Below are 24,208 nucleotides of genomic sequence, written 5' to 3'. Positions count from 1 at the left end.
ATTTGTGGATGAACATGGTGCAGTACTTGCAAAGTGTTCAACAGTCCTAGCTGTTAAACTGCTCTGTTTTATATTGACATTGACTGCGTGAGCATTCACGAAACTGAGTGCTTGTAAACATATTCACACGATGTAAATCCTACTCGAGAATCGCAGGTAACAGCATGCGTATTACTTCGCACTGTGCGTGCAGTACGTACATGTAGCGGACGAAGAAGGAGAAGAAGAAGAGCGGCCTGAGATGATGTATCAACAGTGGGCACTCAAGACACTGTTGAATCGACAGTGTTGAAGTGACGTTTTACCTACACTAAAACACGCAGCAATGATGACGTCGTTGACATCTTTGCTTGCGTGTAAACACACAAACACACAAACACGTACATGCGGCGACGCATTTGTTCGAAAATGTCAAACTGTACATTAGCATATGACGCTGGCCGCGGCTCAGCGTCACTCGTACCGCATTTTGAAATTTACCGACAACTGACATCAAAGGCAGCATAATGGGCTGTCGTCCGATGTTCTTGCTCGATGCGGGCGAAGCGAAGGAGCTAATTCCTCTCAAAATACTCTTCATCGTCCACAACTACTGCTATTCGCTGGTCGCGTATTTACCGGTGCGTCAAAGTGTATTCGTTGTAGTAATATTTTGGCTAATATTTCTTCTACCTAGATCTTCTTCGAAGAGTCCAACTTCACCAAGAGCGAAATCGGTATCCTGCTCGCTATTCCATGTATATGTACGATCATCGGGCCTCCGATGTGGGGGGCGATCGCCGACGCGCTGCACCGACACAAACAAGTGCACGTATTTTGTCATATCACATCGGCCCTCTTCATCTTTGCCATCCAGTTCGTTAATTCGTTCCCGCTCATGTGCGTCACGGTCTTCGCTGCCTATTGCCAAATGGTTCCAACTCTCGCATTACTAGATCTCGCAGCGATGAAGCTCACGGGTCGTCATGGAGGCGACTTTGGTAAGCAGCGCGTGTATGGTGCCTTCGGTTATGGAGTCGGCGGCTACATTTCCGGTATGATGGCGTCCGCGGTTGGGATTAAGTGGTGCTTCACCATGATGCTGGGTGTGTCCTGCATCTCTTTGGCGCTGCTGGTCTTGTATATTCCTGCGGGATACGGAGATGACAACGATCAACCTCCACAGAAGGGACTCCTGCGAAGCAGTGTGAAACACATTATGCGCCGTCCAGACGTGCTCGTGCTCTTCGTCGTCGCTCTTGTGGCAGGTATCAGTGGAGGCTTTATCGATTCGTACTTATTTCTCCAAGTGTATGATCTATCCGACGACGGTGCTACCATTGTTAGCGTGCTCGTTGCCGTGCAAACGTTGTCCGAGATTCCGCTGTTCTTCATGTCCAGCGTCTTGATTGGGCGGTTTGGCACTGCTGGTTGTCTTGTTATCGTCATGGTCGCTTTTTTCATTCGTGACATTGTATACACATACATGGAGGAGCCATGGTACATCGTGCCACTCGAGATGCTTCACGGTGTTACCTTCGGTTTGCTATTGGCGTCATTAACTACCTATATCTATGATGCATCTCCGAAAGGTGCAGCTGGTACGATGATTGGTCTGCTTTCAGCGTTCATGCGTGGAATTGGAGCCGGCATTGCGTCTCTCGTTGGCGGCTACATTTACGATGAGTTCGGCGTTCCGACAGTTTGGAAAATTGGCGCTTACGGTCTTGTTCCGGCTTCACTTCTTCTTATTGGCGTATTTGCATGGCTGGCTCGTCGACAGTCGTCAACAACGGTAGATCTGGAAAAACAACTTGTGGATGAGGCTGATTCCACGTCTGAACTGAGTAAGGTTTCTCAAATTCAGTGACTCTGACATCGTTGCGTTGAGTACGATGAGGAGGTTAGCTTCATAATAATAATATTGTTAGGAGCTTGATAAGCAACGCAAATGTTATTACACAATACTTACAGTGTACACTTAACTATTATCATTCATTTACTACAAAGTACTCGAATCGCTTAATTATTTTCTTTGTGTTATAGTGAGGTGCAGCACTGTTACGCAATGCAATAACTGTCCAATTTTATTGTTCAACAAGTACAAGAATACTACTGTAATATTGGGCAGTTCATCGGGTTCACCATTACTCTGTAGTTTATTTTCAACAAGTAAAAAAAGAAGTAGTTCTTCGGCTTTACTGCGTACTTTATACTTTGCAGTAGTAAAAAGAAACTAAACAATCCTTCGGCTTTACTATTACTGTGCACTTGAATTACGCCGTATACTTCAGTAGTTGGATGCTCATGCCGACCCACCACTGTTAGTGCGCCTTGACGGCGTTTCGACACCAGCATGGACAAACCTCGACCGCGACTAACATTCAATTCATCAATTATATGCTCGACAACTTTCAATTTTTTAAAATAATAATTCTGATAATGTTGATCCAAGTAAATGGCGGGGATACCGATGCGAGTGATTCGCAACTCGCATTTTACGTAAGTTGGACAAACCAAGGTGCGTCAGATAGCAATGTCAATGTACATGTAATAGTGAAACGATTCAATAGTTTCGATGATAGCTGGAAAGTGAACAAAATTGGTTTTAGTCGAATAATTCGTGGTCGAAGCTGAAATTTCATATCAAGAAAACTTTTACAAACGAATTTTCAGAGCTGTGACCTATAATATTTGTTTATTTAAAGTATGGTAGACATGATGTAGTGGAAGCCCTAAGAGACAGAGGTCTACATGGAGCTGCTCCTTCTGTAATTACCATAAATTTGTGAAGGTTCAATACAATATCAAGAGATACAGACAGTATAGCGATGGACATTGACATAAAAACCTAAAGCAAAGTGATGTGTTTCGTTGCTTCTTGGTTAAACACGTCTGCTATACTATGGAAGATTAAGCGAAAAAGTCGTATGAAATTGTACCATGTCTGAATTAATTTATGTATCTCTCAAATCAACGTAAGAGACTTAGAAATTTTTGACAGAAAAACAAGAATTTGTTGGCGACGGGCGACAAGTAACCAATTGAAAACATTTTTTTACTATTATGGTTTGAATTGCACTTTCAAGGAGCTGTGGCGTCTGCGGAGCAGACACAGGACAAGGAAGCCCCAGCCTTCGAAATTGAGGTGAAGGAGTTTTGCTAAATTTCGGAGTCACTTCGAACGAAACATGAATATGTATTTGGTTTGGGTACAGTTACAATTAAACTCGTTATTTACTCTGAAACTTAGAATCTAGGTTTATTTGATGCGTGATGAAGCCACAGCATTGGTGGACTAAAAATAGTTTGACTGAAATACACGATTTCCGTTCACAACAAAATTCGGGTTTACGATTAAAAAAGAAGCTAATCCGTTGAGACGTCAACTATAATAAAAAAATGTGAGTTTCATACTTCAGTATATCGTTAAAAACTATTGTAGTATACCTCGCTAAAGAAAAGCGACGTATACTGTTATTATTAAGTAGCCTTGATTGCCAAGAGTGAAGTTGAATTAGAGAACTGCACCAATGGAACTGCAACCACGTGAACAGAGATTATTGTTGTAGCGCTCACAAACCTTTGATGGCTCGAAGTATTCCGCTTTGAGTGATTGAACTTCAGCTTTATTGGTGCAAGTACGATGTACTTAGTCCACGCACCATTTTAACGTCAAATGACGTCGTTCTTTCAATCGAGAACCGCCGAGCCAAACTGAGAGATCTTATTCAAAACCAGAAGTGTAATGCACTCACCATGACAATGTTTCGCTCTGAAGCCTTCTAATTAAGACAAACTGTCGAATTGACGATTTACAATTTGCTTTACAATTGGCGTGGCCATTGATTATGTATGGTTCGTCATGAATGATGATGTGGTACTTTGCACCACGTCACCTTTCCTTACCAACGAATGAATATAACATTAAAGATAACTCTGTGTAGTAAATGAAAAGAGCTGCTTATGCATTATTTCGTATTCAACGACAAGAACTTGGCTCCTTTGGTTTTGAATCAAAAATATGAACCTCCTCCCCTTCGCCAATCGCTTCCAGCGATGCGTTTTCGGCGAAGAACAGGTTCCGATCCTCTTCAAAAACGGTTGCTTGGAAATGTAGCTCCTGGAGGGATGTTGAACTTGCGAAGTGACGTACAAAATTATTACCCAATCTACGCATCAAATATAAGATTGACAATCTAATCCTTACGGTATTAATAATGCGTGTACAGTATCTTGCCTCTACGCACCATTCTCGGCTCAGCGGATGAATTCACTTTTCAATTTACCATCTCTTCCAAGACCAAGTACCGAACGCACTTAAGAGGCTGCATGCTGAAGTCGTGGTTCATCCCCGCTGTCTACGCGGCACTTTGTCGCGGTGCTCACTCGACCGTCTTGGCAGACAAGTGGGACGAACGCGCCGATGCCATCATGGCCACGTTCACGGAGGCAGACATTATCGGACAGATGACTCAACTCCATATCAACATGGTTCTAACGGATGACCTTCAGGTCGACGAAGACAAGGTTCGCGAGTATGGAAAACTACGTGTGGGATCGTACATGTCAAGTCCATTCACCGCCGGACCTAGGAACGGCACCTACACCTGGACGGTAGACGAGTGGCGCGAGCGTATCACTAAGATCCAAGACATTTCAATGGAGGAGAACGGCGGCCACCCGATCGTCTACGGTGTCGATTCGGTCCACGGTGCTAATTGGGTCGAAGGTGCCGTTCTGTTCGGTCAGCAGATCAACGGAGGCGCGTCCTTTAACCCCGACCTGGTCTACGAAATGGGCCGCGTTACGGGTCGTGACTCGGAAGCGGCTGGGATGCCGTGGGTCTTTGGACCGATTCTCGGTATCTCGCGTAACCCGCTATGGGCGCGCACGTTTGAGACGTTCGGCGAGGATCCGTACTTGAACTCAGTACTGGGCGACGCTATCATCCGTGGTCTACAGAGTAACAATCACACTGCTGCGTGCATGAAACACTGGATCGCGTACACGAAGACCCCTTCAGGACACGACAAGGATGCAGCGCAGGTAACGGACTACGACCTGTTGAACTACTTCTTGCCACCATTTAAAGCTGCGGCGGAAGCTGGAGCAATCAGTGCAATGGAGAACTACATTTCGGTCAACGGTATCCCAACCATCGCGAATGGTAAACTCATGAATGCTCTGCTGCGTGACGACCTGGGCTACGACGGCATGATGGTGTCAGACTACGCCGAGATCGAGCAGCAGACAGATTTCCACCGCACTGCACGAACCTACGCCGAGGCCGTTCGGTTGTCACTGACGCGCACGTCACTGGACATGAGCATGGTTCCCGATGACATCAGCTTTGTCAATGACACTAAAGCACTGCTAGCCCAGAGCCCGCAGTATTTGCAACGTCTGAAGACATCTGCTCGGCGTGTGGTCAAGATGAAGCTGAAGATGGGACTGTATGATACGCCCATGCCGGGCGAGCAGAACCTGGCATTGGTCGGCAATGACGATGACGTCGCAGCCGCACTTGAGCTCGCCCGCGAGTCGATCGTACTCCTACAGAACAACGACAGTACCCTTCCTCTTCCAGAGGGTGCACAGATCTTCCTCACGGGCTTCGCTGCCGACAGTATCGGTCGCCAGTGTGGTGGGTGGACTACCACTTGGCAGGGCTACACTGATCAAGACGGACACCTGCCCCACGGCATCACGGTGAAATCAGGTATTGAGCAGATCGTGGGAGACTACAGAGTCAATTACTTCAACGGTCTCAACCAGAACGGCTCGTATTCGGAATCCGATATTTCTGTGGCTAAAGAAATGGCAAGCAAGGTGGAATACACGATCGCTGTGATCGGTGAGGATCCGTACGCAGAGAAGCCTGGAGACATCGAAAACCTGGCGCTTCCTGCGGGACAAGTCGAATACATTAAGGAGTTGGCGTCTACTGGCACGAAAGTGATTGTCGTGCTGTTTGAAGGACGCCCACGTCTGCTTGGTGAGATCCCGCAAAACGTCCACGCGGTGGTGAACGGTCTACTACCATGTGAGCTTGGGGGCCAAGCCATGGCAGAAATTCTGTACGGCAAGGTGAACCCCAGTGGACGCATGCCGATCACCTACCCGAAGCGTCCGGCAAACGTCGAGATGACGTACAATCGCCCGGTTTCGTCAATGTGCCAGGACAGTTTAGAGGGCGGTGCATTCTACTGTGAAAACCAATGGGACTTTGGAACTGGTTTGAGCTACACCAACTTCACATACTCGGCGGTTCGCCTGAGTCGCAATGTTGTCCAGTCTTCAAGCGAGTCGGTGGATGTGTCGGTGGATGTGACGAACTCGGGAAGTATGGCTGGCAAGGAGACCGTGATGTTGTTCCTGATTCAACCATATCGCTCGCTTAACGTGCCAGAGATGAAGCAGCTCAAGAAATTCTCAAAGATCAGTCTGGAGCCTGGACAGACACAGACTGTCAACTTCGCGCTAACGGCAGACGACTGGAGCGTGTATTACCCTCAAATGGGCCACGGGCTCAAGAGGGTAGCGGAGGACTGCGACTACGTCGTAGCCATCAAGCCGGAGACGGACTGTGACGTGTATAACGAGACGGCGGTGGTAAACCCACTGTGTGCCACGTTCACGTTGAGCACTGGAGACTACCCGTTCGGCTCGCTGGAGGAGCCGTGGTGAGGGGATGGAACACTGGCTTGTGAGTTGTCCGTCGAAAAGTGAAGACAAGGCTACTTTTACCATCTACTTTTGATGATAAAAAGTGCTCAAACCAATTGTGGTAATTATTACTGGTATTGCCTGCGAGTTATGTTATTCGTGAGCTCCTTTGCAAATCTCTTTTCTTTCCTAACCATGTTGGTCTCGGGATGATAGCCGGAATTTGCGTAGGCAGCAATTTTTTTTTCTTCTTCTTTTTACATATTAAACTTGCGTAATAAGTTACCAGGTCGTATGCGGCCGCGTTGGCCAATGAGCTCCGATTGAGACAATTACTATACTGTGGTTTTTGGTAGTTTTTTGATAGTACACGCTCGGTTGTAAGAGATGCACACATAAATTTATTTTGATCTAATTATGATCTGCATGTTTCAACTTGCAAATCCCAGTATAGTGAACGCACAGTGCGAACTACGGAATGCTAACTGTAGTAATCAAACTTCCACTTGATTGAATTGATATTTTGTTATGCGTCACTCAGTCGTCACTCAGCTGCCTCTACTCCGACAAATATTAATACTAACATCGAGCAGGAATATTTATCCAGTTTCATGGAGTTTCTTTAGTATTATATATGCTGCGTAAGTGCATAATATGCAATCCTCCTCTTGAGATTCCTCGATACTACTACACGTCATTGGATTGGTGACAGCTTGTTCATCTCAGAGGAAGAATCAATCTCATCCACTAGATGTTTCTCCACCTCTGTCGAATTTTGCCGGCGAGCCAGCAATTCAAATACACCAATAAGAAGAAGTGAAGCCGGAACGAGACCGAAAGCGCCAATCTTCCAAATTGTCCGAGCACCGTAACCATCGTAAATGTAGCCGCCAACGAGAGATGCAATGCCAGCCCCAATACCACGCATGAACGCTGAAAGCAGACCAATCATCGTTCCAGTTGCCCCTTTCGGAGATGCATCATAGATATAGGTAGTTAATGACGCCAATAGCAACCCGTAGGTAACTCCGTGAAGCATCTCGAGTGGCACGATGTACCATGGCTCCTCCATGTATGTGTATACAATGTCACGAGTGAAGAAAGCGGCCATGACGATGGCAAGACAACCAGTAGTGCCAAACCGCCGAATCATGACGCTGGACATGAAGAACAGCGGAATCTCGGACAACGTTTGCACGGCAACGAACACGCTGACAATGGTAGCACCGTCGTCGGATAGATCATACACTTGGAGAAATAAGCACGAATCGATAAAGCCTCCACTGATACCCGCCACAAGAGCGACGACGAAGAGCACGAGCACGTCTGGACGGCGCATAATGTGTTTCACACTGCTTCGCAGGAGTCCCTTCTGTGGAGGTTGATCGTTGTCATCTCCGTATCCCGCAGGAATGTACAGGGCCAGCAATAGCAACGTAATACAGGACACACCCAGCATCATTGTGAAGCACCACTCGATTCCGACAGCTGAAGCCATCATACCGGAAATGTAGCCGCCTACTCCGTAGCCAAAGGCACCATACACGCGCTGCTTACCAAAGTCGCCTCCATGACGACCCGTAAGCTTCATCGCTGCGAGATCCAGTAATGCGAGCGTTGGAACCATTTGGAAGTACGCCGCGAATACGGTCACGCACATGAGCGGGAATGAGCTCACGAATTGGATCGCGAAAATGAGTAACGCTGACGTTATCTGGCACATAACGAGTACTGGTTTGTGGCGATGCAATGCATCAGCCACTGCACCCCACATCGGAGGCCCGATGATCGTACAGAGGCATGGGATAGCGAGCAGGATGCCGATCTGACTCTTGGAGAAATTGGACTCTTCAAAGAAGATCTAGGTATTCGTAACAAGATAGTCAATATTAAGAGATTGGCCTCGTGTCCGTTTCGACGCACCGGTAGATACGCGACCAGAGAGTAGCAGTAGCTGTGAACGGCGAATAAAATTTTGAGAGGAATTAGCTCCTTCGCTTCACCCGCATCGAGCAAAAACATCGGACGGCAGCCCATCGTTTCTTGGTTTGAGGCGTTGGTTGGGGATTCTAGAGTGAGATGAGATTGACGGTTCGGTGAAGGAGTTTTACACACAACAATGATGACGAAGCTGTGTAAACCAGAAAAAAAACGAGATTTCAAGTGTCGACAAATTTCTCTTTTGCGGAGCAGCAATGAATTACAAAGGGATCGATTACAACTGTATCGGTTTGATGTATTCTGGGTCTTCCATGAGAACAAAATATGAAAGGGAATTTGAAGACAAAATCTTCTTTTACTGAGAGCAGTGATTATTCTCTGTGCCATCCGCCAAGAGTATACAATCGGTCGAGTCATACATGTATAGATGGATGGAATTCGCCGTGCGAATTGCACTAAGATTATTTGACGATTGTGACTGAAAAAACCAGTTAAGGGCCGACGCAAAATTTAACCAATGATATCATCTCGTTTCAAGTATCAATCTTGTATTGGTAATTAAACACTAAATACGAAACCTTTCAATCTATATCTGTGGATTTGATGTTGAACACACACACGCAAACCGTTGGTGTCAAAAAGAGCTCGCATCCAGCAATATGCCATGGCTCACCAACAGACACTGCGCATAGCACTGATCATGCACATGCATGCATTGAAATACACAGCGCCCTCCCTAAGATGTGGTCACGCGAGCTGCCTTGGCAGTCACGCGCTGATTTCTTTGGCTGGGCCCTCAGCAAGACAAGAGCTGGCTACAGCAGGAATGTTTTGTAGGAGTTCGCTCATCTTCTCTCACTCTCCAGCACTATAGTACTTGTTTCTCGCATTTCTATCTACAATATTATGCATTCGAAGCATACAAAAATATACCTTTTTTATTGTTTGGCATGTAGCTGCCATAGAAATGCTCCGAAGTCTGTAGCTGCCATAGCAGCAGCTAACAACGTTACGCGATGGGTCGCGATTGACATTATATTATGAAGTACCAGCAAAAGAGTCAGGACTGGATCCTGACCTTGAGACCTGAAATGCGTAGGTAACAGCAAAAAAAAAAAAAAAAAAAAAAAAGGCTGATATCTTCAAGATATCATAATCAGGTCATGACCTAGAACTACGCTTCCTATTGGCCAGAAAAAGCATCAAATATTGTGGCCATCAATTGTCGTCGCGCATGCAGACGCAGGAGATGTTTGACATTGCTGTGTATACAGCATACTGACTACGAAGGCCACGGAGGTGGTGAGTACGGCGTGCAAGGAGGTGATATCGGTGTCTGTCATGGAAGGTATCGAGGTGCTGAGGATTCTACGGCGCTCACGTACTTTTGGCTTGAAGACGTTTGCTGTTGGAACCTATTGGAAAGCGGTAGAGATCGGAGTCAGCGTACACGATCGTACAGACGGAGTTGGCGTCAACAGAGGAGATGTTATAACATTGTAGTCTGTGTACACCTCAGTGACGCCGTAGCTGACAGAGGGGTTGACTCTAGACACTACGGCGACACAGTACCCAAGTCCAACGACTAGGCCATTGAGATGGTGCTTGAGTTGCCACCCGCGTGCGAGTCGGCGGGGGCTGTAGACATAATTTCCCGACAACGATATCAGTGACCAGCTACAGAATACCACCAGCAGCAAATTACCACTGTGGTAATTTTTTTAAACTAAATATTTATTAATTATATAAAAATGAATAGTGTGATTTCTTGAAAGCATCAATGCTTCTTCTTCCGCGTTCCATAACGACTTGTTCCAACGCGGCTTCGACTGAAAGCCCTCCATCTACTAGATCCTGTACGTATTTTTTTACACAGCGGCGTCTTGAGAAATATTTAGACTCCTTTGATGACTGACGTCACTTTGTATCGTACGTGGAGATACTCAGTAGATGGTTTGTCTGCGACGCCATCGTGCCGCTCAGCCCAATGTTCCTTTACGGTTGAGATACCTCTGCTCATCGAGTAATTTGGCGGTATGTTGGTATTGGTGAGTTGAGTTTTACTGAGTGTACTAGTATTCGGTTCGCTTGTTGCAGGACATTCAAGATCAGCGGCATCAGATTTGCCGGGGGTCCCCACTGGCAATAAACGAAACGTCATGTTTCCTTGCTGCATCGAGGTAAGGCTATCTCGAGTTTCTTTGAGAAGCTGTAGCATTTCGGTGTGATGAGAGTCTAATTTATTCATTGTTTTAGAGTAGTAATGTGCTCCGATAATAAAGGCATTGCAAGTTGAAGATTTCTTTCCACTGGACATTGGCCACTGGACGCACCGGCTTGAGTCCTATATTGCTGAAAGGATTCTCCAAAGATGGTATGCTCGCGAATGCGACGCGGGAGATGATCGAAAATAACGGCGCAATCTTGCAAAAGAACAACTCTAAGGTACTGGAGCAGCCTGAGAAAACCCCGTACAGCCAAATTGTCTTCCCAATTGTGGTCTAAAAATTGTTTTTGGCAATTTTCGACTTCAGAAAAAACAAGTCGCTTTAAATCTAGTGGGGATCAACTGTAGCTCGCTCTAAACGTGCGCGAGCGGGATGATCAGACAGAGCACGCTTGGCTTCGCGAGCAAGTGGGGCGCTATAGACTGCCTTGCAGTTGTCCATACCCCATCTACCGTGCCGTCGAGTTTGCGATATATCCACGTCGGCTGCCTCAAGTTGTCGAACGCCTTGTTGGCGGTTAATGTTTTTTTGTAAAATGTGAGACCGAGGTGTTCGAACACAGCTTCGTAACTGTTTTTATGGGTAGTATATGTAATTGACTGAGTTCTCTGTCGGCCTCGTAAGAACTTAATATTATACCAGTCTTTGGCTTGCTTGAACGACGGAAATGACTCTTGCTTCACATGGAAAAGCTCGAAAGATACAAAGCTACACCTCCGACTGGACAAACGTGTACATCTTTGTTACGCATGTACCCGACATGCTGTAACTTGCCAAAAGTGTTGGTCTTGCCATGTTAAATTAGTAAAACTAGAGCAGTACAAGGTTGAAACCCCTCCCGGTTTAGCTTCTGCAAAAACATGTCAGCTAGCTCCAAATCCCGCACATTCTCACCACGCAACAGCCCAAAACGAGAAAGAAGAAAGGCGGCAGGCCTTCGTAAATCATCCAACGTTAAAAAAGTGTCACAAATTTGTTGAAATTGGTTGGCAGAAGAGTAGCCGTCTACTAAGGATCCTATTCCTCTGTCCTCGTAATTCTTTTTTTCGCGTCTGTGTCGACTGAGCTCGGACATTCTTTATGAGCTGTTTGACTGACGTCGTTCTGGGATGCAGGTTAGAATTCGTACGCAGGGTGACTTGCTGGTTGTATAGATCGACAATCGCATTCACATATTCATAAACAGTAGATCCTCCGATAACTTTATCGTTGTTTTTCTTCGACTTTCGTCCTATTACACACTAGACAGGAAAAGATGAAGTTTCCCACCAGTTACTGTGTCACGATTTCGAAAGTTTCTTCCTGCGCACCACTGCATAAACTAGTTTTAGTATCGGTCGTACTTTCGCTTTGTATTGACTGGCCGCGATTCCAATGTTGTCTGTATTGTCGCCCTCTCGCTTTCTTCGATCTGAAATTGCACAGTGCAATCGTGTTCTGCTTGGGCTGGGGTCACAGCCGCTGCTGCAACAGCGCAAGAGCGAATGGACACCCCCGAGCTCCGAGCCATCGTCGTTGTGAGCTGAGCTGAGCTAGTATTTCTCAACTTTGAGGTAAAAATAGTATTTCTCAAATTGGTGGTAAAAATGGATATTTCAATTAGGTCTAAAATTTAATAATGACTCGGGTCAGGACCGATACTCATCAAGTACCTCAACGGTGGTACCTGTATGAATAAAGACACTATGCTAATTCGTGGAGGTCGAAGATTATTGAGTTTCATGTGAAATCTAATCGCTGTGGGTCAGACGCGCAAACATCGCCACCAACTGTCATTTTGCTACTAAAATCAAGATTAAACGCGGCCCTTAACTGATCGAGACTGAATTTGAGGAATCAATTTCAGCACCAGATTATTCTCTTATTCTTATTGGTTGAGAGATGAAAAAATTATCAAAAAATAGCAGAGACTGTCAGCTTTCCATACCTGCAAAGCTTTGTGATTTTGCGGTAGCCGTTCCCAACTTATGGGTCTGTGAAATGATCTCGGCGGACATCAACTGGTTTTTCCCCTAATACCAAAACAATAAAACCTTTCATATAACGCATGCTCGATAGGAGTTCTAAGTGACCGCGTACCCATCCTAAATAATGCTAATACAACGTAGACTGCTTGTTACAAGTAGTAGCAGTGCTTACGGTTCCATGGCGGCAGTAAACTACTACGTAATCTGCTGGTCTGGATAAAAACGGCTCTGGGCGGCGATTTGAGATCTCCACCGGATTTGTCCACCTCACTTTTCAACTCGTCAGTCTTCCAGTGCTCCCTGCCGTCGAGAACAATGCGTCTAGCCAACGTTCTCTTGGTGGTAATTGTCGTTGTCATTGCAGGCGTCAGCACCACTTTAGCTGCTTCTGACAAGTCCAGACTCTTAAGGTTAGCAACCTCCACGGCAAATGCCAACGGCTACAGCACCAACATTGGTGGCGACAATAACAATGTCGAAGAACGCGCCATCAACTTGTCCGATGCCAAGCAATGGATCAAGACCATGTTCAAGAATTGGTACCAAAAATGGCTCACCATGAGGCACGAGAAAGCGGCCAAGGAGCTAGCTAACGATGTCTCCCCGGGAACTATCGAGAAAATGCTTCAGAACAAGGCTTTCCAGCGCGACATGTTTAAGAAATGGAACAAGTACAGAATGGAGGACATCAAGCTGAAACTGGGAGAAAACATGAACAACGCCGATGTTGCAGCAATGCTGCTAAATTACGTCCAGAACTATCGAGTTTACCGAAACAAAGGCTGGAAAGTTGTTCAGTAAATATCTGCTCGTGCTTGATCGGCAGTGCCGCCACCCATCGTCTGCTCAAACCAGAACGAGAATACACAAGATTGAGTCGAATGGAGTTGTTTTGATTTGATTTTAGTTCGTATCAGCCGCCGGTTTTCACTGAACAACCAGCGTCTAGTCATTGTTATTATTGTACTTCTAGTATTCTCCATCGATGTACGGCTCGGCAGTGAACATCGTCATCGTAGGGCTCAAGCCTGCCTTCAATGGGTTCTTAATCTCGTACCAGCAAGTAAAGGTAAAGTCTACGCCCTTCTCCACGCTATTGGACCCAGAGAACAAGACGTTGGCCACAATCTGCATTTTCACATCGTTTTGTGACGAGTGGTTCGATGTCGACGCTATACGAGAAGCCTTACCGTAGTAGCACTTGGCGACCAGATACGTGTTCATGTTGCAAACATACAGTGTATGCGCCGATCTCACGGCACCTTTCGCAAAAGCAACTTTGCGTTAAGCGTATCTTGGTATCCTGCTGCGTGTGCTTTAGGTCCAAGTTGTTCCAGTCAACAGGTTCACCTGGCCGGAAATGAAGCGAGTGGAGGACAGCCTCGATTTCAGGACAGTCACCAAGTTTACCCCAGTCCAATGGACTCATTTCGGGAGGCACAACAACTTTTGGTGCCTTTTCCTCTTCGCCGTCTCCTTCCAGCACGTGAGATAGTTTTGTTGTGGGGTGATGAGTTCTTTAAGTGTCAGTAGCGTCTACACCAAGCTGGGAGCTTGCAAGCACGCTTCTTTCGTTACTTGCTGAATGGAAGAGCTTGCCGACGATCGAACTGTATTCGCAAAACGAGCTGCATTTCCTGCTTTCGACAGAGAAACTCGCTCGAATCTTCGTTTATCTATCATGACTTTTAGCTTTGTCGAATTCTTCCTGAAGGATGGCCGCTATCTTCGCCGTGTAAGCTTGGTTGAATTTCAATGAAATGGAAGTCAACTCCTCGACGCGCCATTTCTCTCATTTGAGCACAAATATCTGGGTTACGTTGAATTTGAAAGAGATATCTTTTGTCATCGCCCCATCGCTAAATCTTCTCCCGTGACATAATGAATCACTTACAAGCACAATTCGTCTCGCCTCAGCTTCAAAAGGCATCGCTAATGCTGCTTCAAGTTCACCGGGCATGTCTTCGGGGCCGTCGCCTCCTCCAAATGCCTTGAGTGAAGATATGAGATTTCGAGATACTAAAGGTCAGCAGTCGTTTATCACCATCACAAAAATCACGATAGGCGATAAATCCCTACCCGAACATTTGTACAGGGGTGGTCTTTCTTCACATTGTCAATGATCGACATGATCGCAGTTTTAGCCTCAGCATTCCAAGGACCCATCGATCCCGTATAGTCCATTACGATCACGAGCTCAAGTGTACTCGTCGTCGCATAACTCAGCTGAATTTCCTTCGCAACTTTCTGGATTCTGCTCTCCATCTCGCTTCGGATGACGCTAAAGTGCTCCATTTGAGTTGCTTCACGTTCCACAGCAGCCAATCTTCTCTTTAGAAGCTCAACGTTATCCTCAAAAACCGTGTGGCATTCACCGTCATGGCTACACCAGCCGATTCTGCACGAGAGCTTCAAGAGCTTCCTTTTGCCCATTTGCTCTCGCAGCTTGGCCAGCTCCGCCTCAGTCGCGTGTGCTCAAATTGAACTGGCTGACTTGGGCTTAGACGCAGCTACATTCACGGTCGAGTCAGTAGCCGATACACTGACAATTCTCATGCTTTGTATCTTCTCTTGTAGCACCGCCAACTTCGCCTCTGCTGCTTTCACCCGAGGTGAACTCTTTAATCGCGAGAAAATCATTCTTCACCGCCATGCAAGCCACTGTTATCTTGGACCCATTTCACCACTCGATAGCAAATTAAAGAAAAAGCTCCCGGGTATTTGCTCTTTTGTTGTTGTGGTTTTTCTAAGAATTCTTTGGACGTCGGTATCCCATAATTTCAACTGGCATGACACAGCTTAGATATCAAACTATTATGACATTGTTATCATAAATTCCAACTGTCATGACAGCAACCCAACTGTAGGCCATTACGATGGTGATAGCGCCTTCCAAGTTGCTTGCTTGAGCTGTTACGACCAACGGAAGTTGCAAAGAGAAGGGGGCTTGCTCTCTTTTTCACTCCATCAAACAGCAGTGGCTTTTTCTCCACAACAAATCAGCACTTTGGAGAAACTGGACCAAATGAAACCATAACCATTTAAGCAAGCTGGACGTCCCCGTGCGTAATTACTTCTAGAAGAGTCCCCGGCCTTCATCCTCATCACTCTTTTGCCAAATCAACAATGGATAGCGTTTCCACCCAAAACGAGGTTATTGAAATGTTGCCGAATGGTACCGGTAGTTCCCCTCTCGACCAGCTCTTGATATTAGTAGTTTTCGGATCGAAGAATTCAGTTGAACAATGCAGCTTCTAAACGCGCGATTCTTTCGTCCAATAGATATCCACGTTGCTTTGCCATCCACTCGGGAGAGCTGACAAAGCAAAAAAACACACACAGTGTTAGCAACATTTCTGAATACTGCAAATATGAATGACACTGTATCACGAACCCGGATAGATGGTCACTTAGGCAGTCCATGCAAGGTTGGCTAGCGCGTAAAGAGGACCCGAATAAAAGATTCTACCAGACGCAAAAATTCAATGTCAGATAACGTGACGCAACTGCCTTTAGCAAGCCACTTACCTCGGTTGTATGACTTAGCACAGTGCAGAGAGAAGATCCGCACTCGGCCTCAATGTCATCGCTGGGAACCCCCAGGGGCTGAATTCTGAGCATTGCAATATCATAACATCAGCAACATCGTCGCTCGATCAGTACTAGAGACATATCTTACGCGTAAACGGCGATTGAAGGCAGCGCTTCCCGTTCAAACTCAAGTCTGTGAACGCAGCGTTTTGTCAGCGTATATCGATCGTTCAAGAATGTGACAGCTTAAATGTACCTGACGAAATTGCAGGGAAAGAATGGCAACATCATCCTCACCTCCCGACTGTGCGGTAAGTTTTCCATTCGCTTTACTGCATCAACCCACCGTTAGCAGACACGATAACCATTCCGTCACATGACGTACCATGAATATAAGATCTTGGTCGGTTCTCCACCGCTACACTCACGCTCACGACACACGCATTCTACCACAAAACACTCAGCATCCCACTAGACTTAAAAGTATTCCAACTTCTCGTCTCCTACCTTATTCAGTATCCGAATTTCCGACAACAGCGTCTTTGTCTCTCTATTTAGCCAGCATGCAATCACCAAGTAACCGTTAGTATAACTTTCTCCTCACAGCAAAAAAAATGCCACTTTTGTCACCACTCACAGCGCCAATACTAGCGTTTCCTTGGGGCTCACGTAGCTCCTCCAGCACGAGCGCGTCGAGTACTGTAGCAAGTGGTTGGTGGAACCTGTGCCAGCTGCGCTTGTGGCCGATCGGACCTGGAATCCAATGGCCTTCACTCCCTCGTTTCTTGCATCCTGCCGCTGCCCTCGTCGCTTCTTGTCCGACATTGACCTCGTTTTTGGCGCTTCAACAGTGCAACCGTTTCAAATTTTGAATTAGAAATGGTAAAATGTGTATTTCTAACCCAAATTGAAGTTCGAGTGATGTAGTCCACATGACTCGTACTTAACCTGACGGCAGTTAGCAAAGCTCCGAATTCGATCGCATCCGACCGCGTCGACGTCCTTGCGTCGCTCTTGCTGTGTCTCCTAGAGGCTACACCCGCTCGTACGCGTCTACATCCTCTCCTCAAGGGTCTCCTTCACGTCTGCATACCCAACTCATGTCTTTCGCGTCGTTCCCGGCTCCCCCATCGGACGATGTCCAACTAGACAAACAGCTCTATACTATGATCGAGCTTGAGGGCAACCGCTACCGCGCCTTCTTCGCCAAACTGAGTGGGGGCCATGGCTCATTGATCTCCCGCGACGCCGCACTCGAGTTCTTCCGCAAGTCCAGTCTCAGTGAGGAGCAGGTGCAGGAACTCTATGCTCGCTTAAAGGAGCTACAACTGCTCCGGGACCACGATCACATGAACGAGACGGAGTTCGTCATGGGCATGCACTTCATTGTGTGCATGACCAAGCGTAACCTGGTTAAGATCCCTCCCAAGTTCCCAAACTACTTGTTCCCGACGCTGGATCTGACACCCGAAAGGCAGCAGAGCTTTGACTTCCCGAGCCCCGAGGAGCACTCGGACACATCTAAAGCATCAAGTGGCACGCCACTAGTGCCTCCTCCTTCTATGGGGTTGATGGGGGCTACTGATGCGTCTATTTCGTTCACTGCTACGTCATCTGTGACCTCTGGAGCCCGATTAATGGACGCCAAGTCACTGAGTGAGTTGATGAATACTGAGATTCGTACTAAACAACATGAAGCGGAAGTGTTGTCTAAGGTGGATCAGTCTGAGGCAAGAGCGTTGCAGAGCTTGCACGCGTGTGTGGAGCGTATTGCTGACCAGGTGGACGGACTGGGCTTCCCCGTTCCAAGTTCGGCGAGGTCACTGGATGCGTTGGATGATCTGAGAAACTTGCTGCAGAAGCATGTGCACGCAGCCAAGCAGGAGATTCAAAGCATGCAGATTGATGCCCAGATGAGGAGTGTGGCGTCGGAGGTGGCACAAGGTGAAAGCCGAGAAGATCCGATGAAGGCCACAAGTATCTTGACGCAGGAGCTGATGGCGCTGCAACACCAAACTGCCCAACTGATGGCAAAGAAAGCGGATGTCGTCGGACGTCTTGTGGCTGTGAAGGCGGGTGGGTCTGCAGCTGGAAGCATTATTCAGCAGTCGAGCGGTCCGGGATTTGCAGGAGGGTTGGAGTCAAAGAATCCTGCGTTTGCCTTATCGAAAGGTGCGCTAACGGTGGGAGAGCTAGGCACAGTCTCGGCCTCAACCACACCTCCGAAGAACGTGGACCCCTCTTCTAGTGGTGGCTGGGGAACCTTTGGTGCCACGCCAAACGACCCTCCTCCTGCTTCAAATGATCCGTTCGCATTTGGATCAGCTCCAGCTAAAGTTGCGGTTGATACTAAAAAGCCAGATGCCCCCGAAAATGATTTTGCTTGGGGCTCGTTTCAATAAAAAAAAAAAAACTAAATTGTTGATTGGAAAAATCCAACTTCAAAGTATCCACGTGATGTTTCTCAAACAAAAATGCGTTCCATTCAAGTGGAGTTAATGCACCCGGCCTTCAAGGACTGTCAGAGTTGAAATTTCGCTGTGTTAGTTCTGATGATCATCTCCCGATTTCCGTAGATTTCCGTATACACAGAGGACTGGCATGGTCTCTCTCATCGGGTGGCGATTGAAGACACTGAATATTGATATAAGGTATCACGTGGCTGGAGAAGCAACCTGGATCATTTCGTCCTGCCCAAACTTGAAGAATTTATGAGTATTTTCGAGCATGACTGAGAGGACACAAGACGTTCGACCAGGCACGGACGCAAGAGATTTCATTTTCGCGCGCTAGTTGCTGGCGCTACATTGAACAGTTTTTCAGTTCGCAGCAGTGTGTGCAGTTCGACAAATTAAGGTGGTAGCCACTCTAGAGTGCGGATCTAAGGGCTCCAAGAAAGCAATTGTATTACTGCCACAGCTCTAATCCGATGTAAGAAGATAAACCTAGTGTTGCTTTCTTTTGTGTGTTTGGAGCTCATTTAATACACGAGTGGAGGGCTCTAGTAGTCCTAACCCAAAGCTATTGTAGCTTCCAGCTGGTGGGGGTAACCAGCAGCGTAGATCTCAACAATGAAGCGCCGGTGCCTAAAGGCTCAGGCTTCACCAAATTCAGGATACTCTGTGAACGGAGACTCATGCCCCAATACCGGATGGGAGAGCTTCAGAGTCAGACTCTTCTCGATTCTCTAAGATTACTGTGAGCCAAATTACTTGATTATATCTCCAATGTCGCCAGGCACAGAACAATCGAGTCCCCAGGGCTTGACCTTTTTTTTTTTTTTTTTTTTTTTTTTTTTTTTTTTTTTTACGAAGGATCGACTATCAAAACTGCTAAGGTAAACATGGCCTGCCACACGGCACTTGCTACAGTAAGGTGTGTCAGGTCGTGTCTTCACATCATCGACGAAAGTTCATTTGCTGGTGCCGTTCATATCTCTAATGACAAATGGAGCCCACGATATTTGTTCACGAGGTGCAGGCGGTAGTGACGGCCAAGATTATTATGATAGATCCGAGACCCGGGGGCTCTGGTGGAAGGAAAATGTCGACTGAGTAGAGTCTCCGATCCATTTTCATATTTGCCCTCAAGAGCAAAGTAGAACGACATGAAGTTCGTCTACCCCGCCACCGTCCTCTTCCTTCTGGCAAGTGCTGCTGTGGCCAACCAGGCCCAAGGAGGTGCTACCAATTGCAACGCTAAAACTTCGCCTTCAATTACAACGGCCAGTACAAGCACGGCTGGGTCCAGCGCGGAGATGACCTCCTCTACTACTACTTCTCCTGTGTCGGCTGCATCAGCTGTTGATGCCTCGGTTGCTACCGCTACCAGCGCAGGCTCCATTGGTGCAGAAGCCGACGACTCAAGCGTGCTCTTGAAATCAGAGTCGGCTTCGGCTTCTACAGACTCGTATACTGCTTCATCATCCGATGTCTCCACGCAATATTCTTCGACGACTTATTCTTCGTACGGGTCCACGGCTTCAAGTGCTGCCAGTGCAAACTACGCCACGTCCACGGAGGCTAGCTACTCCAGCCAGGCTGCTAGTGAGACTACTGGCCAATCCTCCTCTACTTCCAGCGAAGCGATTGAGGCAGCGTCGTCCAGCGCTGCTGCTACGACGGATTCAAGTAACACCAATACGACCACAACCGCTGCTTGCACCCTGTCGGGAACTTACTCAGAAGGCACAGATGTGTCTTCATGCAGCAGCATCGTCATCAGTGACCTATCTGTGCCCAAGGGGGTCACTCTTGATCTGACAGACATCGCCGACGGTGCTACCATTACGTTCGAGGGTACAACCACATTCGGGGAGGAAGAATGGGATGGCCCACTGATCCTACTAACAGGCAATGACCTCACAGTGACCGGATCGGGCACTCTTGATGGTCAAGGATCTTGGTACTGGGAGAAAGGCACGTCAATCTCGAAGCCCGTGTTCTTCCGTCTGAAAAAGGTCCTGTCGTCCACACTCGAGAACTTCAACATCAAGAACTCGCCGTATCGTACGTTCAGTATTTTGGACTGCGAAGACACTACGCTTACGGGTCTGACTCTGGACTCTAGTGCTGGTGATGGCACTGCTAAGAACACGGACGGCTTTGATCTGAGTCGCAACGTTCGACTTACGATCTCGGACTGCACCGTGTACAACCAAGACGACTGTCTCGCCATGCAGTCCAGCAACGACACCACCTTCTCGGGCAATACTTGCAGCGGTGGTCACGGTATCTCGATCGGTTCACTTGGCGGTGATTCGGTGACCGAATCGGACATTGTCAGCGGGCTTACTGTGAAGAACAACAAGATCGTGGACAGTGTCAACGGCATTCGTATCAAGACGATTATCGATCTGTACGGGACGATCACCGGCGCCACCTACACCGACAACACGCTGTCGAATGTCGAAAACGCCATTGTGATACACTCGGATTACAGTAAATCGGAGGGTGGCTACACTGGTGTCGCTACCAGTAAGGTCGAGATCACTGACATCACAATTTCAGGTCTATCCGGCACGGCTAATGACATCTACGATATTCTCGTGAACCCCGACGTAGTTTCGGGCTGGACGTTCTCGGACATTACGGTGACCGGTGACACGGGCAATTGCAGTGGTGAGCCTAGTGGAGTAGGCTGCTAAGCTGGTGTTGGAGATCAAAAACATCTTACATTTTGTAGCGTAGAATGACGTAAAAAAAAAGACTGAAAAATAATCCTGTGGTAACAAAAAATATTACTCTGAGTTTCATCTTCAATTACATTCACAAAAGTGCTCAGTCATACTTTTCGGTGCCTTCTCAAACGTTTGCAGCTTATGATGAAGCCGCAGGCGATAACGGGGTCATCGGCGTCACTTCAACATCCAGAGGCCCCTTGACCGGGATGGTAAGCGAGAATTCATACGTGAGCTTCCAAGGATCCTCGACGGTCTTGATATCAAATTTGCTGAAAAGTGTAGCCATGGCCAACTTGATCTCCATCAGGGCAAACTTCTGACCGATGCACACGTGCTGACCCGATCCAAAGCCGCTAAACACATACGGAGACAGCACGCGCAGCTTGCCCGTTTCAGGGTCGATCATCCGCTCAGGCTTGAACTCGAGCGTGTCCTCACCCCACGTCTTCTTGTTGCGAGCATTGCAGTAGGACGAGACCATGAGAGTCTGACCCTTCTGGACAAAAGTTCCGTCGACTAGAGTCGTATCTTGCATGGCTTCACGCACGATAAAGCCCGTGGACGGGTGAAGACGGATGTTTTCCTTCACTACAGCCTCCAAGAACACAAGATCGCGGATCTGTTCCTGTGTAGGGACCTTGATCTCCCCCGTGAGTAAACCAGGCAGCTTCTGCTTCATCTCTTCGCGGATCTTGCGCAACACTTCAGGATAACGATTCATATTGACGATGAACCAGCCCATACTATGAGCCGTCGAGTCCTTGCCAGCAAACACAAACGTCATGACCATATCGCGCATAATAGTAGCATCATCATCTTCAATATGCATGTCTTCGGTTTGCTTCAGTCTCTTCTCCATGAAGAGGGTGATGAGATCTCTGGCTTCCATCGTTTCGCCCTTAGCTGCAAGCTCCGCCTTCTTGTTCATCGAGTCCAATATCACTTTACGGATAAAGTCGTGCATGATCTTGGTGTTATCCATAAGGATCTTCTCCCACCCGATGTTCAAGTACTTTTTGAGCTCCCAAAGCCAAAGTGGCGACTGAATACGCACACCGAAAGCCACTGATCCTTCATTGAAAGCCTTGAGGAATTCGTGGTCCTCTTCGCGGTTTGGACTGTTCTTAAGTGTATCCATCTCGATTCCAAAGCCGATTTTAGCGATAGCATCCATCGTGAAGTGACTCAGCTCTTCTTTGATACTAAACGCCTGGCCACGCTTCGAGTAGATGGTCAAGACGTCCAAGAAGACGCTTAACTTCTCGCATACAGTCGTTTCCATGACGTCTCTCATCATCTGCATAGAGAACAAATGACTGGCTGTCTTACGGTGGTAGTACCACGGATCACCGTCGGAGATGACCATACCGTTGCCAAAGATGTCGTAGCTGATGTACTGGCCCACAGGACCTCGCAGGAACACGTCGTCTTGAGTGGCCAGCACGTCCTCGAACATTTCAGGCGAGGAGATCACAATGGTGGCTGGACGGCCAGGGATCGAGAACATCCACGGCCGGTTGTCGAACTCGATGGATTGTTCGTTCAGCCAGTCGTGGAAGCGCTCGGCATGACCACCGACGTCCAGGATGTTCTTGAGAATGGGGAGCGTGGTCGTAGGCATTGGTGGCAGTTTCCGAGCTTCGGCGGACGTGCTCTTCTTCGAGTTGCGTAGTAGCAACGTCAGGCCAAGACTCACAGCTACTGCGGCAGTGATGGCCATGCCGTTCTTGTCACCGAAAAGCTCCGAGACGGATTTCATGGCGACTGTGTTACTGGTAACTTGACTGTCGTGGTGCCTGGAATTCCGATGGGCTGGTCGATTCTGTGAATGGTTCTACGGGGAAGGATGGGCGTGGGTCTGGCAGACGGTCGAGGTTTCGGGAGGTTCATGTCCGAGCAGACTCCGCGGTCCACGGTCACCCGGAGAGACTTCCCTCTTCCAGACGAGGCAATAGAATCGCATACTCTATAATTGGTCAAAATGTAGCCAATAGAAAAGCCTTCAGACATCTTACTTCTTAAGGATACTTAAGGAACCCTATTAACTTAGTGCCAAAATCTCGTCGGTACGCATGCTGATTGGCCAGGATGGCATTCAGACGAAAAAAACCCAATAAAATATTAATGGTTTTTTTTCGTCTGAATGCCATCGGAAAGCGACATTTCCTTTGAAAGTTCTACAAGTTCGATGTCGTTCAAGTGCTAAGAGTTCTGCTTCTTGCTGATTGGCCGGGATGACATTCAGACGAAAAAAAAACCATTAAAATTTTAAAAGGTGTTTTTCGTCTTGAATGCCATCCTGGCTAATCAGATCTCTCGAAAAAAAGGGGCGGAAATTCGTTTTACATAATAGGAAGCTCTCACGATCTGCGGTTGCAAAACACGGTGTAAAATGCCACTCGTGCATTTTACTGTAAACTTATACAAGTTAAATTAAAATCTATGTACACTCATTGATAGACCATATATTTTTTTATGATTGGTGGACATTTCATTTTACGAAATGATTCGCTAACCATTTCAACTTCCGTGACCATCTTTCCATGCGGTGAGCGAGCGTTCGGGAGCCTCCGCATCACCCAGCTTCGCTCTAAGCATGCCTAGAAGATGGCGTTCGTCATGTGATGCACGTCGGCTTGCATTGCTGCTGCAAGGGACCATACTGATTTGCCAAACTGGCAGAAAGATGCTATGTGCAGGTTCTAGAAGGG

The 24,208-nt window shown here is 47.3% G+C and overlaps 11 protein-coding genes across 11 annotated transcripts; 6 read left to right on the top strand and 5 right to left on the bottom strand.

The window, feature by feature from the left end:
* The first annotated feature begins 480 nt into the window (after positions 1-480).
* PPTG_13812 (hypothetical protein) lies at positions 481-1,931 on the top strand. Its single transcript, XM_008910219.1, has 2 exons — positions 481-620; positions 677-1,931. Exons 1-2 carry the CDS (start codon positions 507-509, stop codon positions 1,847-1,849), a joined length of 1,287 nt encoding a protein of 428 aa, XP_008908467.1. The 5' UTR covers positions 481-506; the 3' UTR covers positions 1,850-1,931.
* Positions 1,932-4,311: 2,380 nt separating this feature from the next.
* Positions 4,312-6,669, top strand: PPTG_13811 (hypothetical protein; the record flags this gene model as incomplete). The annotated part of the gene is made up of 1 exon (XM_008910218.1): positions 4,312-6,669. One exon carries the CDS (start codon positions 4,312-4,314, stop codon positions 6,667-6,669), a length of 2,358 nt encoding a protein of 785 aa, XP_008908466.1.
* Positions 6,670-7,342: 673 nt separating this feature from the next.
* Positions 7,343-8,685, bottom strand: PPTG_13810 (hypothetical protein; the record flags this gene model as incomplete). The annotated part of the gene is made up of 2 exons (XM_008910217.1): positions 7,343-8,509; positions 8,572-8,685. 2 exons carry the CDS (start codon positions 8,683-8,685, stop codon positions 7,343-7,345), a joined length of 1,281 nt encoding a protein of 426 aa, XP_008908465.1.
* A 1,502-nt stretch (positions 8,686-10,187) lies between these two features.
* On the top strand, positions 10,188-11,094 carry PPTG_23392 (hypothetical protein; the record flags this gene model as incomplete). Its single annotated transcript, XM_008910216.1, has 2 exons — positions 10,188-10,210; positions 10,872-11,094. The coding sequence occupies 2 exons, from the start codon at positions 10,188-10,190 to the stop codon at positions 11,092-11,094; spliced, it is 246 nt and encodes an 81-aa protein (XP_008908464.1).
* Positions 11,095-13,069: 1,975 nt separating this feature from the next.
* PPTG_13809 (hypothetical protein) lies at positions 13,070-13,664 on the top strand. Its single transcript, XM_008910215.1, has one exon. It carries the CDS (start codon positions 13,100-13,102, stop codon positions 13,583-13,585), a length of 486 nt encoding a protein of 161 aa, XP_008908463.1. The 5' UTR covers positions 13,070-13,099; the 3' UTR covers positions 13,586-13,664.
* Positions 13,665-13,753: 89 nt separating this feature from the next.
* PPTG_13808 (hypothetical protein) lies at positions 13,754-14,213 on the bottom strand (the record flags this gene model as incomplete). Its single annotated transcript, XM_008910214.1, has 2 exons — positions 13,754-14,046; positions 14,135-14,213. The coding sequence occupies 2 exons, from the start codon at positions 14,211-14,213 to the stop codon at positions 13,754-13,756; spliced, it is 372 nt and encodes a 123-aa protein (XP_008908462.1).
* Positions 14,214-14,456: 243 nt separating this feature from the next.
* Positions 14,457-15,217, bottom strand: PPTG_13807 (hypothetical protein; the record flags this gene model as incomplete). Its single annotated transcript, XM_008910213.1, has 3 exons — positions 14,457-14,492; positions 14,679-14,803; positions 14,878-15,217. 3 exons carry the CDS (start codon positions 15,215-15,217, stop codon positions 14,457-14,459), a joined length of 501 nt encoding a protein of 166 aa, XP_008908461.1.
* Positions 15,218-16,018: 801 nt separating this feature from the next.
* On the bottom strand, positions 16,019-17,140 carry PPTG_13806 (hypothetical protein; the record flags this gene model as incomplete). The annotated part of the gene is made up of 8 exons (XM_008910212.1): positions 16,019-16,100; positions 16,179-16,249; positions 16,313-16,397; positions 16,464-16,508; positions 16,572-16,647; positions 16,701-16,761; positions 16,823-16,865; positions 16,953-17,140. 8 exons carry the CDS (start codon positions 17,138-17,140, stop codon positions 16,019-16,021), a joined length of 651 nt encoding a protein of 216 aa, XP_008908460.1.
* Positions 17,141-17,265: 125 nt separating this feature from the next.
* On the top strand, positions 17,266-18,787 carry PPTG_13805 (hypothetical protein). Its single transcript, XM_008910211.1, has one exon. The coding sequence runs from the start codon at positions 17,416-17,418 to the stop codon at positions 18,715-18,717; it is 1,302 nt and encodes a 433-aa protein (XP_008908459.1). The 5' UTR covers positions 17,266-17,415; the 3' UTR covers positions 18,718-18,787.
* A 1,135-nt stretch (positions 18,788-19,922) lies between these two features.
* Positions 19,923-21,542, top strand: PPTG_13804 (hypothetical protein; the record flags this gene model as incomplete). The annotated part of the gene is made up of 1 exon (XM_008910210.1): positions 19,923-21,542. One exon carries the CDS (start codon positions 19,923-19,925, stop codon positions 21,459-21,461), a length of 1,539 nt encoding a protein of 512 aa, XP_008908458.1. The 3' UTR covers positions 21,462-21,542.
* Positions 21,533-23,465, bottom strand: PPTG_13803 (hypothetical protein). Its single transcript, XM_008910209.1, has one exon. The coding sequence runs from the start codon at positions 23,254-23,256 to the stop codon at positions 21,634-21,636; it is 1,623 nt and encodes a 540-aa protein (XP_008908457.1). The 5' UTR covers positions 23,257-23,465; the 3' UTR covers positions 21,533-21,633.
* Positions 23,466-24,208: the final 743 nt, after the last annotated feature.

Source organism: Phytophthora parasitica (genome assembly GCF_000247585.1).
Source record: "Phytophthora parasitica INRA-310 unplaced genomic scaffold supercont2.37, whole genome shotgun sequence".
Classification (NCBI taxonomy): Eukaryota; Oomycota; class Peronosporomycetes; order Peronosporales; family Peronosporaceae; genus Phytophthora; species Phytophthora nicotianae.
Note: the sequence above shows the minus strand (reverse complement) of the source record. Positions and strands in the feature narration are given on the sequence as shown.